Here is a 16,018-nt window from a genome sequence, read left to right on the forward strand (position 1 = left end):
TGTTCTGAAAAAGTTTGTGGCCCGGATTGAACTGTCCTCGGGTTCTCAGGAGCTGCCACCGGGGGGCGTCCGGGCGCTGCCAAGGGTTTCTTCATCTGCTGCCCGATAGACCCAGGAACGTGGGCATGCAAAGCACAGGGTGTTTGTCTTGGCAGCAATCCCTTTGTGCGCCCTCGCTGATCGGAGGTGTTCTGTGCCTGTGTTTCTATGTGAACCTGAACATTTGAGTCTGTGAGTACCTGTTGTACTCTCTAGGTATTTGTGCCACTTTATTTATTCTGTAATCTGTTAGTCTAGTTTCTTCCTATTCCTGGTGAGTATCTGCCTTGCATATGTTTGCAAATATGTTTGTTATCTGTGTAATTTTGTATGTCTGTTACTCTGTTTGTCTGAATTCCAGTGTCTCTATTTGTGGCAAGGTATGCCTGAGTATGTCCTAATGGGTCTGTTACTTTGGGGTGAGGAGAAGAGTCTCTTTGTGACAGGAGTATCCACGTGCCTCTTCCTCACTAGGAAGGAGAGTCGGCATTTCTTTGTATGTCTTTTTGCCTATGCATATGCTCATTTCTACCCTCTTGATAAAGGGAGAACTTCTAGACCACCAAGCTCTTCTTTTTACTGATGGGGAAACTGAGTGGCCAGGGAGAGGGGCCACATGACAGCTGAGTGGAAACAAGAGGAGACAGAAGTGTGGTTATAAAGTTTTATGTGATCTGAGCCCCTCTGGAGGCACCAGAGTCCACACCTCTGTACAGGAGGCTTGAGGGATTGGCTCAGGGGGGGCAGCATGGCCCAAAAGGAGGGAAATTGTCTCCTGGGGAAAGGAGGCATCCCTAATGCATTGCACAGGCTTGAGGGGAGGCATGCCCCCACATGAGGGGAGGAGGAAGCAGAGGTGGCTAAGAAAGGGAGAGTCGCACAGAAGAATACTGTAAGATTAGAATCTTGGAATCATACCTTGGAATTCTAGACCAGTACACCTTTAGAATCTTTGAACTTTTGAATCTTACAACTACAACGTTTGAATCTTAGAACTACAGTGCCTAGGAACTTAAGATTTAGAACTGTGGGTTCTTGGACCCTCAACTAAGACCCTAGAAAGGTGGAATGCAGCATTGAACCTCAAGGTATCCAACATTAGAAATGATTAAAACTTTGGTATCTAGCTAGTCACAACTAACTGTAGAGTTTTATACCTTAGTGGTGAGGGTCCAGAATCTTGGACCAATAGACTCTAGAGTACCTTGGAACATAGAACAGAACAACATTAGAATCTTTGAGTTTAATAATCTAGAATCTTGAAGCATATGGTCTAGAATCTTAGACACAGAGAATCTAGGTTCTTAGACTAAGTCTTAGAACATCACATCTTAGAACATTAGACCTTTGAACCTCCATCTTTAGACTCTTAGAACTTTTGAATTGCGCATTTTAACCTTAGATATTTAGGATCCAGAATCTCATAAGAGTTTCAAGGATGATGAAGCCTTAAAACTTATAATTAACCATTATTAGAAGCTTTGAACTTGAGAAGATAAAATCTGGAAGCCTTATGATGTAGAGTCTGATAAGCCAGAGAATTTACAGTCTAGGAGGCTTAGAACATCAGATTTTAGAACATTAGGCCTTAGAACCTCCAGGTCTAGAATTGTAGAATCTAGAATCTTATACCCTAAGAATTCAGAACCCTAGAAAAATAAAATCTAGAATCACAGAACCTTGGATCCTAGAACCAGAATCTTAGAGCTTAGAACCCAAAATCTTGTGGGCTTTATGAAGAATCCTAGAACCAGAAAAATCTAGAGCCATGGGCTCTCAGAGCCTTAGAATATAGACCTTGCAACTTCCATGTCTAGAACCTTAGCACTTTAGAATTAGAGACTTTGGGATATTAGGTCCTTAGAGCCAAAGACTAATAGCATCTTTGAAACCTAGAACCTTTGAATCCAGACTCTTTAAACCTTAGAATCTAGAATCGTGGAATGCCAGACCTGGAAGGATCCTTAGGGATTGCAGTACAACCCCTTCCTTTTACACATGGGGACTCTAAGGCATGGGAAAAGGAGAGGATCTGTCTGGGATGGAAGTGGAATAGGTAGGAAGAGAAGGCTGTAGTTTGGGGTGAGGCCTGGAATGGAGAAATAGTTGATAGGGTAGGCTCCCCCAGTGGCAGTGCCTAGCTTGGGTCCTGAGAGGGAGTCCCAGGTAGAGGGTTGTCTTAGGCTCCATCCTCCTGCCCTGGGGGAGCTGGGGAGCTCCTTTCCGTGGGCAGAGTAGGGCCGGGGGCGGTAGAAGGGCAGAGGACATAGCGTCCAGCAGGATGGACTTCAGCCGCGGTGAGGCAACTGCAAGAATCCTTAGGGTCAGGCTGGGTTAGGGGGTCAGCTCCTCCAGCAGCTCCAAGTGGTTCAGGATGCCCCCCACCCTCATCCATGTTGACATAGAGGATCTCGTCGGGCTCCTGGGCAGGGGGCAGGGCCTTCAGGGTGTTCTCCAGATCCTCCCGAAGTTCTGAGAAGCTCGGCCGGTCCCGGGGGTTTAGCTCCCAGCACCGGGACATCAGGGCATACCTAGGGCAGCAAAGTGAAGGGTGGGAGACTGAGCAGGCACTCAGAAGGAGGGCATTCTGGGAGTTTGGGGTATTTCACGGGACTGGAAGGAACCATAGCAGTTTGGGGGCTTCTATAGGGGATTTGGGAACTCTCAAGAGTTTCTGAGGGGAGTCCTAGGACACTCAGGAGCTGAAAAGGGTCTTGGGGAACCTCTCTGAGTATCGTGTGGTGTTCAGTGAGGGTTTGCTAGAGCAGACTTTGCCCTCAAAGCGCTGGATGAATGCTCTGCTTTTCTCTGTGCGCTGTAAGTTTCATAAACTGTAAGTTTCATAAACACTGTCCTAAAGGATCCTGGGGATATCTCAGAGGAGACCCATGAGTTTGGAGAAGCCCCATATGGCAAACTGGAGGGTTGGCAGAGGGTCCTGAGGGGTGTTGAAGAGCATGTGGGGGAAGTATGGGTGCTCAGGAGTCTGAGGTGAATTAGAATTTGGGGAGAGTGGGGGGTCTCAGAGGCAGGGCCCCCAGGTAAGCTGGTGCAGTTATTCCCTGCCCACAGATGCCCGGCCAAGGCGGCTGATCCAGCCTGCATTCCACACAGAAAGGCACCAGAGGAGAGGGCACCTTTTGCTAGTCTGCACCCTGTGAGCTAGCCCTAGTCTTGTGGGGCATTGGTGAGGAGGTGTGGGGGTTCCTCAACGGTCTGGGGGATTCTGTGCAGGTTTTAGAGGGTCGGGGCCATGTGGGGTGCTCAGGGCTTTTGGAGTGAAATCTGGGATTGGATTGGGGGTGGGGAGAGTCCTCAGGGTCCTCACAGTCCATCCAGACAGTCCACAGGCTGTTTCAGGCGGTTTCCCTGGCACAGGTAGTCGTAAATCTCGCTGTTCTCCACTCCTGGATATGGGGTTTGGCCTCGCGTGGCAATCTCCCACATCGTCACTCCAAAGGACCACTGTAGGGGGCAGAGGAGAGAGAGTTAGAGGGTCTCTCCTGCACAAAGACACCCCAATGCACAGGTACACCCACATTTATGTGCACATCTGTACACAGCTATTTCTGTGGGGGCACCACAGCTCTTCACCGAAACACTTTGGCACAGGGACACACTGAGTGGCAACTTTTGTGTGTGCATAGGCATGATGATCCATGCACACACGTACACACTTCACAGTCACATGGTCTTACGGGTCGCCCTGGACACTGTGGCTGTGCATACATACACGTCCTCACCACTGCCTCTCCCGACCTAAACTGTCCACACGTCCCATGTATGAACCTGCCACCATGCACACGTGGACCTGTGCATGTCGCCACCATGCCCACACCACCATTCACAGACACCCAGCACACCCCCAGACATGCCTAACACATGCGGTCAAGCCCCTGGACCAGGAAGCCCGGGCATCCCTGTGAGTCCAGCTGCAATGTGACATGAACTGGCCACTGCTCCCCACACCTGACACATACCACATCACTCTTGCTGGTGTAGACCCGGTCAGCTAGGCTCTCGATGGCGATCCACTTGACTGGCATCTTGGCGATGCGTCCCTGCCGGTAGTAGTCCCCATTGTAGATCTTCTTAGAGAGCCCAAAGTCCGCCACACACACGGACATGTTCTCGTTCAGCCTGCCCGGAATGGGGAGAGGAACAGAGTCACGGCATCGCCCCCTCCACCGGGAAGCCTGTCCTCACTCTCAGACACCTTTTCACCCCCTGCTCTGGCTGGCCTCTTTGGGGGTGAGGGTCTGTCAACCCCAGACCGAAGGGAAATGTGTTGCTTCTTGTTCCCTCCGTATGAAGTTTCACAAACACACCCATGTAACCAGCACCCAGATTAAGAAACAGAACACCGCGGGACATCATCTGTACAAGGAATACCACAGAGCAAAGAAAAAGCTGGAACTAACCAATATGCATGGCGACGTGGGCTCATCTCAACAATAGCACACTGAGCGAAAGAAACCAGACACAAAGAAGTACACCTTCCGTGATTCTGTGACATTTAAGAACAGGTGACTGAAATACAGGATAGTATTTTCCCTGGGGGCAGTGACTACAAAGTGCTTGAGGGAGCCTGCCAGGGCCCAGAAATGTTCTTTACCTTGATCCAGTGGTGGTCGTTTACATGAGTCTATAGACATAAACATGCATTTGGCCACACACCTAGAATGTGTGTGTGTTAGCTTATCAGCACACGTTGATTTTTTTAAGTATGAGAAAGGAAGGAACACATTACTAGTCCTGCCTGTAACCACCCCTCCCAGAGAAGCCACAGTCTTCGAGCATGGATTACTTTTGCCTGCTTTTGTGCTTTTCATAAAGAGAAGATTCTCTAATTTTTGCACCTGAGGTTCTAGGATCCTATTAAGAATTAATGATTTCTAGCCAGGGTGATGGGCTGGGCAGTGACCAATCGGAACAGACCCTGGAGGCCCCTCACATGGCAGGAGTTAACCTTCACCCTCTAGGTCCAGGGAAGGCCCAGAGGATCATGGCAGGGAGGCAGAGAGAGGTGATGCTCAGGTATCCAGGCTGGTGGCTGTGGAGTGGGTGGGAGGTTTCGGGTAGCGGCGAACTGCCAACTGGGTAAGGAAATAACATTTAAAAAAAAAATTATGGGGGCGCCTGGGTGGCGCAGTCGGTTAAGTGTCCGACTTCGGCTCAGGTCACGATCTCACGGTCCGTGAGTTCGAGCCCCGCGTCGGGCTCTGTGCTGACCGCTCGGAGCCTGGAGCCTGTTTCGGATTCTGTGTCTCCCTCTCTCTCTGATCCTCCCCTGTTCATGCTCTGTCTCTCTCTGTCTCAAAAATAAATAAACGTTAAAAAAAATTAAAAAAAAAAATTATGTGTTTACTTTTATTTTTTTTAATGTTATTTATTTTTCAGAGAGAGAGAGACAGAGAGTGAGCAGGGGAGGGACAGAGAGAGAGGGAGACACAGAATCCGAAGCAGGCTCCCGGCTCTGAGCTGTCAGCACAGAGTCCAACACGGGCCTTGAACTCATGGACGGCGAGATCATGACCTGAGCTGAAATCGGATACTTAACGGACTGAGCCACCCAAGCGCCCCTTATTTATTTTTAAGGTAGCCTCCATCCCCAATGTGAGGTGTGAAGTCATGACCCTGAGATCAAGAGTTGCATGCTCTACTGACTGAGCCAGCCAGGCATCCCTGGAGATTTTATATTTAAGCGATCTGTACACCCAACTTGGGGCTTGAACTCACAACCCCAAGACCATGAGTCGCATGCTCTACCAAGTGACCTAACCAGGCACCCCTCAATATTGTAACTTAACAAAAAGGGGCAGATGCATAACAATGGGTTGTCTACTCTGATTTCCAGTGTCACTGTTCCATGGGGGACTTGACTAGGATCACACCAAGTTGCAGATAGAAAGGAATTTCCAGGGGTGCCTGGGTGGCTCAGTTGGTTAAGCATCTGACTTCAGCTCAGGTCATGATCTCACAGTTTGTAGGTTCAAGCCCTGCACCAAGCTCTATGCTGACAGCTCGGAGCCTGGAGCCTGCTTCAGATTCTGTGTCTCCTTCTCTCTCTGGCCCTCCCTGCCCCCCACTCTCTCTCAAAAATAATCATTAAAAAAAAAAAAGAAAGGAATTTCCATTTTGACTGAGCCTGTTGAAGCCTTACATAAACGTTCCAGTTAACAGGAAATACAGGGAACAGAGGAACAAGGCAAATGCCACCGCAAGGAAACAGACACATGCCTGTCACATCCTACGAGACAAGTGGCCTGGTCTCTTCCAAAATAATATGATGTAAAAATAGAAAAAGGTGGGGGGGGTCGTCTATTCCAGATTTATAAGGACCAAAGGGGCATAACAGCTAAATGCAGTGGCGGGGGGACCCTGAAGAGATTCTGATTTGGGGTAAAAAAATAAAACAGCCCTAAAAGACATTTCAGAGGACAACTGGAAGAATTTGAACATGGATTGGATGAGAGGTTATGTTACAGAATTACAGTTAATCTTAGGTGTGACAACAGAACTGTAATCACTTCCATGTAAGTCCTCATTCTTAGGCGATACCTACTGAAGATTTAGAGGTCTGGTGCCACTATCTTGGCAACTCACTTTGAAATGGTTGTGGAAAGACAGAAAGAGAATAGAAGAGAATTTCAACAAGGAGGGTATATGGGGGTCCACTGTACAGTTCTTTCAGCTTTTCTGTAGGGTTGGACTTTTTCAAAATAAAAAATTGGGAGAAATACAGAATTGTTCATATTCCTGGGAGTCGCAAACAATGAAACATCTTACACAAGATTCCGATTCTCCAGCTCCAATTTCTAGGAGTCCAATATTGTAATGTAACTAATATTCTAAGCCTGTGTTTATACACACACACACACACACACACACACACTGCTCTCACCTTAGCTCAGTTCTGGCTTGTTTTCTGGCTTGTACCCAACCCACCATTATTCAGTGTGGCCCCTCCCCAAACACAGCCCGGGGAAGACACTCAGCACAGAGGGAGACAGAGATGGGGCTTCAATGTTACTACGGTCATCAGTCACCTCTGCACCTCTCATGCTACCCACTGAGCCAACCCTCTTGCCTCGCCTGTCTCTACATCCAAATGCCCCTCCAGGATCTCAGTTCCAGGCCCACATCCTCCAAGAATGCTTCTCCAACTCCCTTGCTGACCTTTCTGTCCCAGTCCTGAGTTCTGGACCACCCGAGAGGTAAGTGTCTAGACCCCTCTCCCATCTTGGAAGGAGGGATGGAGCTCCTCGGGGGGTGGGGATGTCTTTGGAAGGCTCAACACTCACATGCAGTTTCTGGCAGCCAGGTCTCGGTGTATGAATCTCTTGGTACTCAGATACTCCATGCCACTGGCAATGTCTGCCATGAACTTCACCAGCATCTGAGTGGGCAGGAACTGGAGGCAGCCCAGGAGGGAGTAGAGGTCAGCAGAGTCCATGAGATCCATTCTTCCTCCCTCCTTCCTTCCCTTCCTGTGTGTGCCTCACTTGGCCCTGCAGTGGTTTCTAATGGCTCTGAAAATTAAATCCCACCTCTTTCCAATAAGGCCCTATATAATCCCCTCCTGCCTTCCTCTCTGAGTGGATCTACTGTCCTTGCCCTGGACATAGGACACACGCTCCAGCCAGGGGCCTCCCTTCTGGTTTTCAGACAGGCTGTTGCTTGCTCCCACCTCTGAGCCTTTGCCTATACTGTTCCCTCTGCCAGGATTGCTTCCCCCAAGATCTCCCCACCTCCCACCAGCTGGCTTCTCCTTCAAAGCCACCTCCTTAGTAAGACCTTCTCTGTCCCCTCAAACTAACTGCCTGGCTTCTCTATAGTTCATCTGACTCTATTTCCTTCCTAGCACTTACATTATCTTATTTGTTAACTAATTTACTGCCCGGTGTCCCCACTGGCAGAGAGCTCCAGGAGAGCAAGCTCTGGGTCACCATGGTTTGGGTCACCATGGTTTTCCCAGTGTCTGAGCAGCGCTGGGTCCCTCTTAGGTGCTCAGTTAATACTTGTGAACCAGACATGTAAATGTCCCTCACCACTGGCTGGTCCCCGAGCCGGGAATAGAGGAGGAAACTGTGCAGGTCTCCATGTTTCATGAAAGGTAAGATGACCACAGGTGCCGGGAAGCCCTCTCGTTCAGAACCCTGGAAACAGACACCTGAGCCCCCCGCCCCCCACAGGCAGCCCTGTCACTCCAGTTGGACAGGAGGGGAAGCCATCCCCTCCCTCAGCTCTGTCTCTCCCTTCCCCTCAAATCTCTCCCTTCCCCCCAAATCGTTGGGGGCGGGGGACAGCAGTGGCAAGGACTGAACTTCAGAGAAGCCATTTCCAGCACTGTTCCCAGGGAAGTTTCCAGAGCCCTCCTGGGGACCTCAGCTATTTCTGGGAAAGGTCAGAGGTCACATTCCAAGCTGAGGGAAAGAAGGAGGGGGGAGCTTGCTGACTCTGAGGAATGGGAGGGAGACAGGGAGCCTGGAGGTTTGATCTTCTCAGTGCCAGAGGGAGGGGTCTTCCTTCTAGGGTGGCCTCCATGGAGCCTGCAGATCCCCTAAATCTGCCCCTCCCTCACCAATGAGCCTCATGACGTTGGGGTGATCGAATTCCTTCATGCAGACGGCTTCACTCAGGAAATCCTCCAGCTCCGATCTTGTGCAGATGGCAACTTGGAGGGGAAAGGAAGGTGATAAGGAGGAAGGGAGGGGAGAGAGGACTCTTTCTCTCCTCTTCTCTTCCATCATCATCATCATCATCATCATCATCATCATCAAACATGATTACTAAGTACCTGGTGCTGCACTCAGCACTTTACATATATTAACTCATTTAACCCTCTGAGGTGCCACTATTATTTTCCCTGTTTTAACGATGGGGAAACCATGGCACACAATGGTTAAGGAATCTGCACACACGGCTTGCAAGCGGAATAGGCAGAACTGAAGGCCAGGTGGTCTGGCTCTGAGGCCCACGTGCAAACACCATGCAAGGCTGCTTCCCTGGCGATCCATACGATTACTCTGGACGCTGGCTCACAGAGGCAAAGTGACTTGCCCAAAGTCACATAGCTGGGATTCAAACCCAGGTGGGGAATATAACCTGGTACATAAGAAGTGCTCAAGAATGAATGAATGAGTGAGAGACCGTTGAGTCCATAATCCAAGCTTTTAGCCCCAGTGATTCAGAAAGGAACCTTCTTGCCTAACCACCAGGTGCAGCCTGACCCTCAACGCCTCTTTCCTGTATGGAAAGGACTTGGGCATGGACTCCCTGTGCTGTGTGACCCTGGACTGGCTCTCACCTTCTTTGACTATGTAAATAATATAGTCGCAGTCCACATCAATGACACATACTATATACCCAGCATTAAGTGCTTTGGCTCACCCTAGGAGGCGGGGAGATTTTTATCTTTTTTTTTCCCCCGGATGAAGGATGGCAGCTCAGAGAGGGAGAGTCACTTGCTTGAGATCACACAGCTGGTAAATGATGAAACCAGGTATGCCTCATTCCAGACCTTTTCCTGCTCTGTTATGTATCACAGGAGCTAGTCCCCGAAAACTACATTTCCCAGGCTCCCTTTCATACTGGCTTCCTGTTGGGAGTTTGCCCATGGGAAGCACTGATGGCAGACTGGCAGGTGCGTAGGAGGAAGGGGAGAAGTCAGGGTATTTCACCCTGTCTCTTACTGCTTCCAGTCTTGCTTTGATGGTGGCTGTGCCTCCTGTGTGTTTCAAGCTCCTACAAGGTAGCCGCTAACTCCTGTGATCCTAAATCCCACCAGGCGTCCCTGGCCATGGGCTCTGGTAACACCATTTCCTCCCTCTGCCCCTCAGGCCTTGGGGAGGAAGTAAGGTACTGCTGCTGCTAATCTCCAGGCTGCCTCACTGCTCCCAGTTATTCCTGCACCGTTGTAGTAAACCTCCTCATATTACATTCCTTCTGTTGAAGTACCTGGCATGGATTCCATTTCCTTTCTGGAAACCCTGAGATTCTGTGGTGGGGCTAATTTGCTACTAACTTTTCTGTGCTTCTGCCTCCTTAGGGGCATAGGAGAAGGGTCTAGGGCTAGGAGACGGGGGTCCCATACGTGTGCACATGCAGGCATAGACTCACTCTTCATTGTCTTCACAGCCACCTTGAGGATGGAGTCATCCTGGTTGAGCTGGCCCTCCATCACAGCTCCGAATTCTCCTATGGGGGACCAGAGGGAGACATTGACCTCAGGGGCACTTGTGGAAACTGCATTTCCTGTGACTGGATAGGGGTGGGGAAGTGAAGGACTTCATGGTTCAAGGGAATACGTGTGTGCGCTAGGTAGGGAACTCACCTTCTCCCAGGGTCTTCCCCAGGGCCACCTTATGACGGTCCACCATCACATCCCGAAGCTTCTCTTTCAGCTCTTCATTGATGCCCAGGCTGTTCACTGCATGGGGGGTGGGAGTGGACAGAACCATGGAGCAGGGCTGACATTCAGACGACATTCAACATTCGGACATTTGACATTCGGATGTCAATAGGGATGTACCCATTGTTAAAATATTGAAATACTTCTGCATTCATTCAAAACCAGCTACTGCCCTGGAGCACCTGGGTGGCTCAGTTGGTTAAGCATATGACTCTTGATTTTGGCTCAGGTCATGATCTCACGGTTTGCAGGTTTGAGCCCCGAGTTGTGCTCTGTGCTGACAGCTCTGAGCCTGCTTAGGATTCTCCATCTCCTGTCTCCCTCTCTCTCTGCCCTTCCCCTGCTCTCTCTTTCTCTCTCTCAAAAATAAATGAAGTTAAAACTTAAAAAAAAAAAATCAGCTACTTCCCTAAGCACACACCCTACCCTAGATCCTCCTCTAGATCCCTGAAACTTCTCCCAAACCAGCAGCTAAAGGGTTAGAACTTGGCACATGATCTTGCACCACTGGGCACCCTGACTGGTCAGTGTCCTACCATGCCAGTTGCTAAAAATATTTCTTAACTTTTTATTGAAGTAGAATCTGCACAAATCATAATTTAGTAGCTCAATGGATTTCCACAAACCAAACACAACAGTATAATCAGCACCCGGATCAAGAAAAGACCATGACCTGCCCTCTCAAGAGTGGCCACCTTCCTGACTTCTCTTACCATAGATAGGCATCCTCTGTTTGGGGAGATTATTATAAACATGAAATCACATAATATGTTCTCTTTTGTGTCTGGCTTCTTTCAGTCAACACGGCGTCTATGAGACAGCTGTAATGTGGTTGTGGGTAACTGCAATTTTTTTGTTGTTGCTATATGGTAACAGTTCTCAAACTTATTGGCCTCAAGACCCCTTCACATTCTTAAAATTACTAAGGACTGCAAAAAGCTTTTGTCTTGGGGGATTACGTATACCACTTACTGTATGCAAAGTCAAATGGACAGATTTTAATTTTTAAAAATTTTTAAAGTTTATTTATTTTGGGAAAGACAAAGACAGTGAGAATAGGGAAGGGCAGAGAGAGAGAGAGGGAGAGAGAGAATCCCAACCAGGCTCTGTGCTCTCAGCACAGAGCCCAATGTGGGGCTTGAACCCATGAACCGTGAGATCATGACCTGAGCTGAAACCAAGAGTCAGAGGTTTAACCAACTGAGCCACCCAGGCACCCCAAATGAATAGATTTTTAAAACAAGAATAAACAAGCACACATTTGTTAACTAATAGAGTGATGACATCAACACACGTTGTAGAGCTTCTGGAAGACTCTACGGAACACGTGTGAGAGAACAGCAGTGTAAAAGGGCAAATAACATCTTGGAATTACTATGAAAATAGTTTTGACCTCATGGACCCCATACAGAGGTCTCGGGGACCCCTCCAGGGACCTGGATCACACTTTGAGAACTACTCTGCATGTTACTTCATTATGGCACCATGACCTCCTTGCTTCCTATTCTTTCTCCTCTTAAATAAATGTCTTTCCCAGCCCCTTCTGGTATCTCCCTGGGGCCCCGGTAGCCTTCTCACTGTGTGCTGGGAAGAGACATAATTCTGTCCCTTTTCTTTCTGGAGTTAAGTCTCCTCAGCTGGAAAGATGAAGAGATTTGACGAGGTGGCCTCTGAGGTCCCTTCTTAGCTGGGACACTTCATAACTCCACAGTCTAACATAGAGTCTAGAGTTCTAAGAGCCTATGATTTTCAAAATCTTAGGGGTCTAGGGGCACCTGGGTGGCTCAGTCAGTTAAGCGTCCGACTTCAGCTCAGGGTATGACCTCACCATTTGTGAGTTGGAGCCCTGAATCAGGTTCTCTGCTATCAGCGTGGAGCCCTCCTTCGGATCCTCTGTCCCCCTGTCTCTCTGCTCCTCCCTCACTTGTGCACATGAGCGCGCTCTCTCTCTCTCTCTCTCTCTCTCTCAAAAATAAATACTTAAAATTAAAAAAAAATCTTAAGGGTCTATAGTATTACAACATTAAAATTTTTTCATTTAATGTTTATTTACTTTTGAGAGAGACAAGAGTGCGAAGGGGTAAGGGCAGAGAGAGAGGGAGACAGAATCAAAAGCAGTCTCGAGGCTCTGAGCTATCAGCACAGAGCCCGATGTGGGGCTCAAACCCACACACCATGAGATCATGAGCTGAGCCGAAGCTCGATGCTTAACTGACTGAGGCACCCAGGCGCGCCAAGAATTAAACCTTTGATTATTTCGGCCAAGATCAACCCTACCTCTCTAACATTCTATAATTCCAAGAGGCAGTTAAGAGGATGGACTTCAGAGCAAATCTACCTGGGTTCGGAGCCCAGCTGTCCAACTTACAAGCTGTGTGGCCTTGAGGAAGTTACTTAACCACTCTATACCACAGCTTCCTCATCTGTTGACGTACCTACCTCATTGGGTTGTCATGAGGATTACACTAAGTGATATGTACAGAGCACTTAGGACAGCGCCCATCACATAGGAAGTGCTAGGGTTGGCTGTCATCATTGGCTTCATCATAATCAATGATCCTCATCCTCATCGTTACCATCATCATTATCTTTATCATCATCATCATTACAATGTCCTAGGGTCCTGTGGCCCCGGGGTTTGGTTTTTCTACTATTTATTGTGTCTAAGACTCTATTATTCTTTTTTTTTTTAATTTTTTTAAACATTTATTTTATTTTTGAGACAGAGAGAGACAGAGCATGAACAGGGGAGGGTCAGAGAGAGGGAGACACAGAATCTGAAACAGGCTCCAGGCTCTGAGCTGTCAGCACAGAGCCCGAGGCGGGGCTCGAACTCACGGACCGCGAGATCATGACCTGAGCCGAAGTCGGCCGCTTAACCGACTGAGCCACCCAGGCGCCCCTAAGAGTCTATTACTCTAAGGGTCTGTGTGGTTTCACAGTTCTGTTGTTCTTATGGTCTGTGGTTCTAACAACCCAGCATTCCAAGACTTTCAGAAACTTTTGGTGCATGCATCGACAGAAGCCTAGCAGGCGCCAGTCTCTACGCTCGTCATCCCCGCACCAGGGCAGGGAAGCACGGGGTTCACTTACAGGTGGCTTCAGTGGTCCGGCGGCTGTAGGACTTGCGAACACGGTACCTGACCACCAGTTCACCCCTCTCCACTGTTGGTTCAAACACCTCTCTGGGGGGAACAGGCAGGAGGTGAGGGCAGGGCAGAAATGAGTGGAACCCCCTCCTTCCAACAGCAGTGAAAGTGAACACCACCCTAACCCCAGGCCCTGCCCACCCTCTCCTCCATCGTTTGCTGAGCTTGTCTTGGATTGCTACCTTCTGCCTCCCCCCTTGTCCTCATTCCGATTCTTGCTAATCTCTCATCCTGTACCAGCCTCCTCATGGTCTCCCCGACTCCAGCCTCTCTGTTCCAATCCACATTAGCCTTTCTACTCATGTAGTTGCAACTCACCCATAGCGGGTCTCCTTCTTCCGTCGGTGGACGAGGAACAGGGCCAAGATGAAGACACAACCAGCGGCCACAACTGCTCCCAGCAGTACATACCACCAGGGCCATGAGAAGGCAGGGGCTGGGGGCTCACTCACTGTCAGGGGGTATGGGACACAGGTCATGGCTGGGGCTCTGGATCCTGCTCCCTGGGACCCAAAGGGGTGATGTTGGAGGGAGGCAGATGAGGAAATATCTGATGAGACATGTGGCAGGTAGGTGTGTTCACTTATCCAGGGAGACTGGATTTGGGTGTGAAAAACAGGTGAGCAAGGGAGAGAATGCGTGTAGCATAGGATGGGTGTGTGTGTGGGGGGCGTGTGTAAGGAGTGTGAGGTTCACGCATAGATGGCTAAGGAGTAGTCTTGAGGAGTGTGTCCTGATGAAAGTGAAATGCATGTGCAAAGGAAAGGTACGTATATATAGAGCGTCAGGTGGGTGTTGGAGGAGTTTTGGGTATGCGAGTGAGGAGTAGTCAAGGAGTTTTAGATACAATTAGTGAAGAGTGATTTGTAAGGATGTAACTTTGGTGCAAGAGGAGTGTGGGAAGGGCAGGTGAAGAACATGGGATGAGTGAAATGGTGTGCAGAAAGGTGGGAGTAGACGTGTAAGGGATGGGAATGGGTACATGTTAAATGTAGCAGGAGTTTGGTGTGGGTGTGTGCATAGAGTGGGAACAGGTAGGACTGGCAAGGGGCGAGGGAGTAACATGTAAGGAGAGTTGAAAAGTGTGGACCCAAAGTTTTCCAGCATTTGCAATGTGAGATATATGGTGAGTGTGTAAAAAGCGTGCAGAGTTTGTGAATGCGAAGTGTGGGTGTGATTGGGTTTGAGAGGCATGTGTGAGGAACAAAGGGTTGTAAAGCTATGATTGGGAAAGAAGACTAGGAGGAAAGGAGGCTGTGGAAAGGGTTTGCAAAGAAAGGCAGGAAGGCATGGGAGGAATATTTAAGGATAGTAGGTTGAGTTACAAGAGGTGAGCTGTCATAATGCTAGGAGGGTACAATGGGTGTAGGAGGAGTTTTTGAGAATTGCTGAAGAAATACTCGAGAGGGATGGATTTGAGGGGGATAACTGATCTATCTATCCATCCATCTATCTATTCGCCCACCCATCCATCCCTCCTTCCATCCATCCATCCACCCACCCACCATCTATCCATCTATTCATCCATCCATCCATCCATCCACCCACCATCTATCCATCCATCCATCCATCCACCCACCCACCATCTATCCATCCCTCCATCCATCCACCCACCATCTATCCATCCCTCCATCCATCCATCCCTCCATCCATCCACCCACCATCTATCCATCCATCCACCATCTATTCATCTATCCATCCCTCCATCCATCCATCCATCCATCCACCCACCATCTATCCATCCATCCACCATCTATTCATCTATCCATCCCTCCTTCCACCCATCCATTCATCCATCCACCCACCCATCTATCCATCCATCCACCCATCTACCATTCATTGAGTACCTACAATGTGTGAGGCCATTCCAGGCAACCCCATCAAGGACCACACAAACCCCAAAAGTAGAGGATTAGAACGAGAAGTTTGAGAAACACGGAAAGCATGTCAAAGAGTATGTGTGTGGTGATGGAGTCCTCACTGGGAGCTGAGGGAAAGAAAGGAGGAGAGAGGGTGCGAAAACCCTTACCTAGCAGGTGGATTGGTTGTCCTTGCCCTGTGAGGAGAAAGGACAGAGGGAGGACATGCTCAGAGAAAGCAAGACTGATGTGACATGGGTGAGGCTCTCAGTAAGCTTCCGGGGTAGGAAAAGAGCCTATATTGGGGCAACACTGAAAGGTACATGGAGCAAGTCAGGGGTATCTGGGCAAGACATGGTCCTTGTGAGTCAGTTGGAGGGGGCTGAGCATGAAGTTACCTGGGCGCCAGGACTCCAGGGGCACAGGGTGGCTCCAGGGTCCATCCCCAGCAGCGGTGTAGGCTGCCACACACACGGTCAGGTTGGGCACAGTCCCATCCCCCTGCAGCTCCAGGATCACCTCTCTCTTTAGCCCTATGTCCATTAGCACCTAGGACA

The 16,018-nt window shown here is 49.2% G+C and overlaps 1 protein-coding gene across 3 annotated transcripts in view; it reads right to left on the reverse strand.

The window, feature by feature from the left end:
* Positions 1 to 689: 689 nt before the first annotated feature.
* Positions 690 to 16,018, reverse strand: part of AXL (AXL receptor tyrosine kinase) — a 28,355-nt gene continuing 13,026 nt past the window's right edge. For 2 of the 3 annotated variants that reach the window (XM_058709637.1, XM_058709640.1), the window contains exons 9-20: positions 15,860 to 16,010; positions 15,632 to 15,658; positions 13,921 to 14,053; positions 13,547 to 13,638; positions 10,376 to 10,471; positions 10,162 to 10,239; positions 8,624 to 8,716; positions 8,091 to 8,212; positions 7,344 to 7,453; positions 4,020 to 4,179; positions 3,368 to 3,504; positions 690 to 2,570 (exon numbers count right to left, since the gene is read on the reverse strand). In XM_058709637.1, the coding sequence (XP_058565620.1) occupies positions 2,219 to 2,570; positions 3,368 to 3,504; positions 4,020 to 4,179; positions 7,344 to 7,453; positions 8,091 to 8,212; positions 8,624 to 8,716; positions 10,162 to 10,239; positions 10,376 to 10,471; positions 13,547 to 13,638; positions 13,921 to 14,053; positions 15,632 to 15,658; positions 15,860 to 16,010 (1,551 nt within the window). In that variant the 3' untranslated portion in view covers positions 690 to 2,218. The remainder of the gene's footprint in view (positions 2,571 to 3,367; positions 3,505 to 4,019; positions 4,180 to 7,343; positions 7,454 to 8,090; positions 8,213 to 8,623; positions 8,717 to 10,161; positions 10,240 to 10,375; positions 10,472 to 13,546; positions 13,639 to 13,920; positions 14,054 to 15,631; positions 15,659 to 15,859; positions 16,011 to 16,018) is intronic. The other variant, XM_058709639.1, reaches the window with a different exon arrangement.

Source organism: Neofelis nebulosa, chromosome 17 (assembly GCF_028018385.1).
Source record: "Neofelis nebulosa isolate mNeoNeb1 chromosome 17, mNeoNeb1.pri, whole genome shotgun sequence".
NCBI lineage: Eukaryota > Metazoa > Chordata > Mammalia > Carnivora > Felidae > Neofelis > Neofelis nebulosa.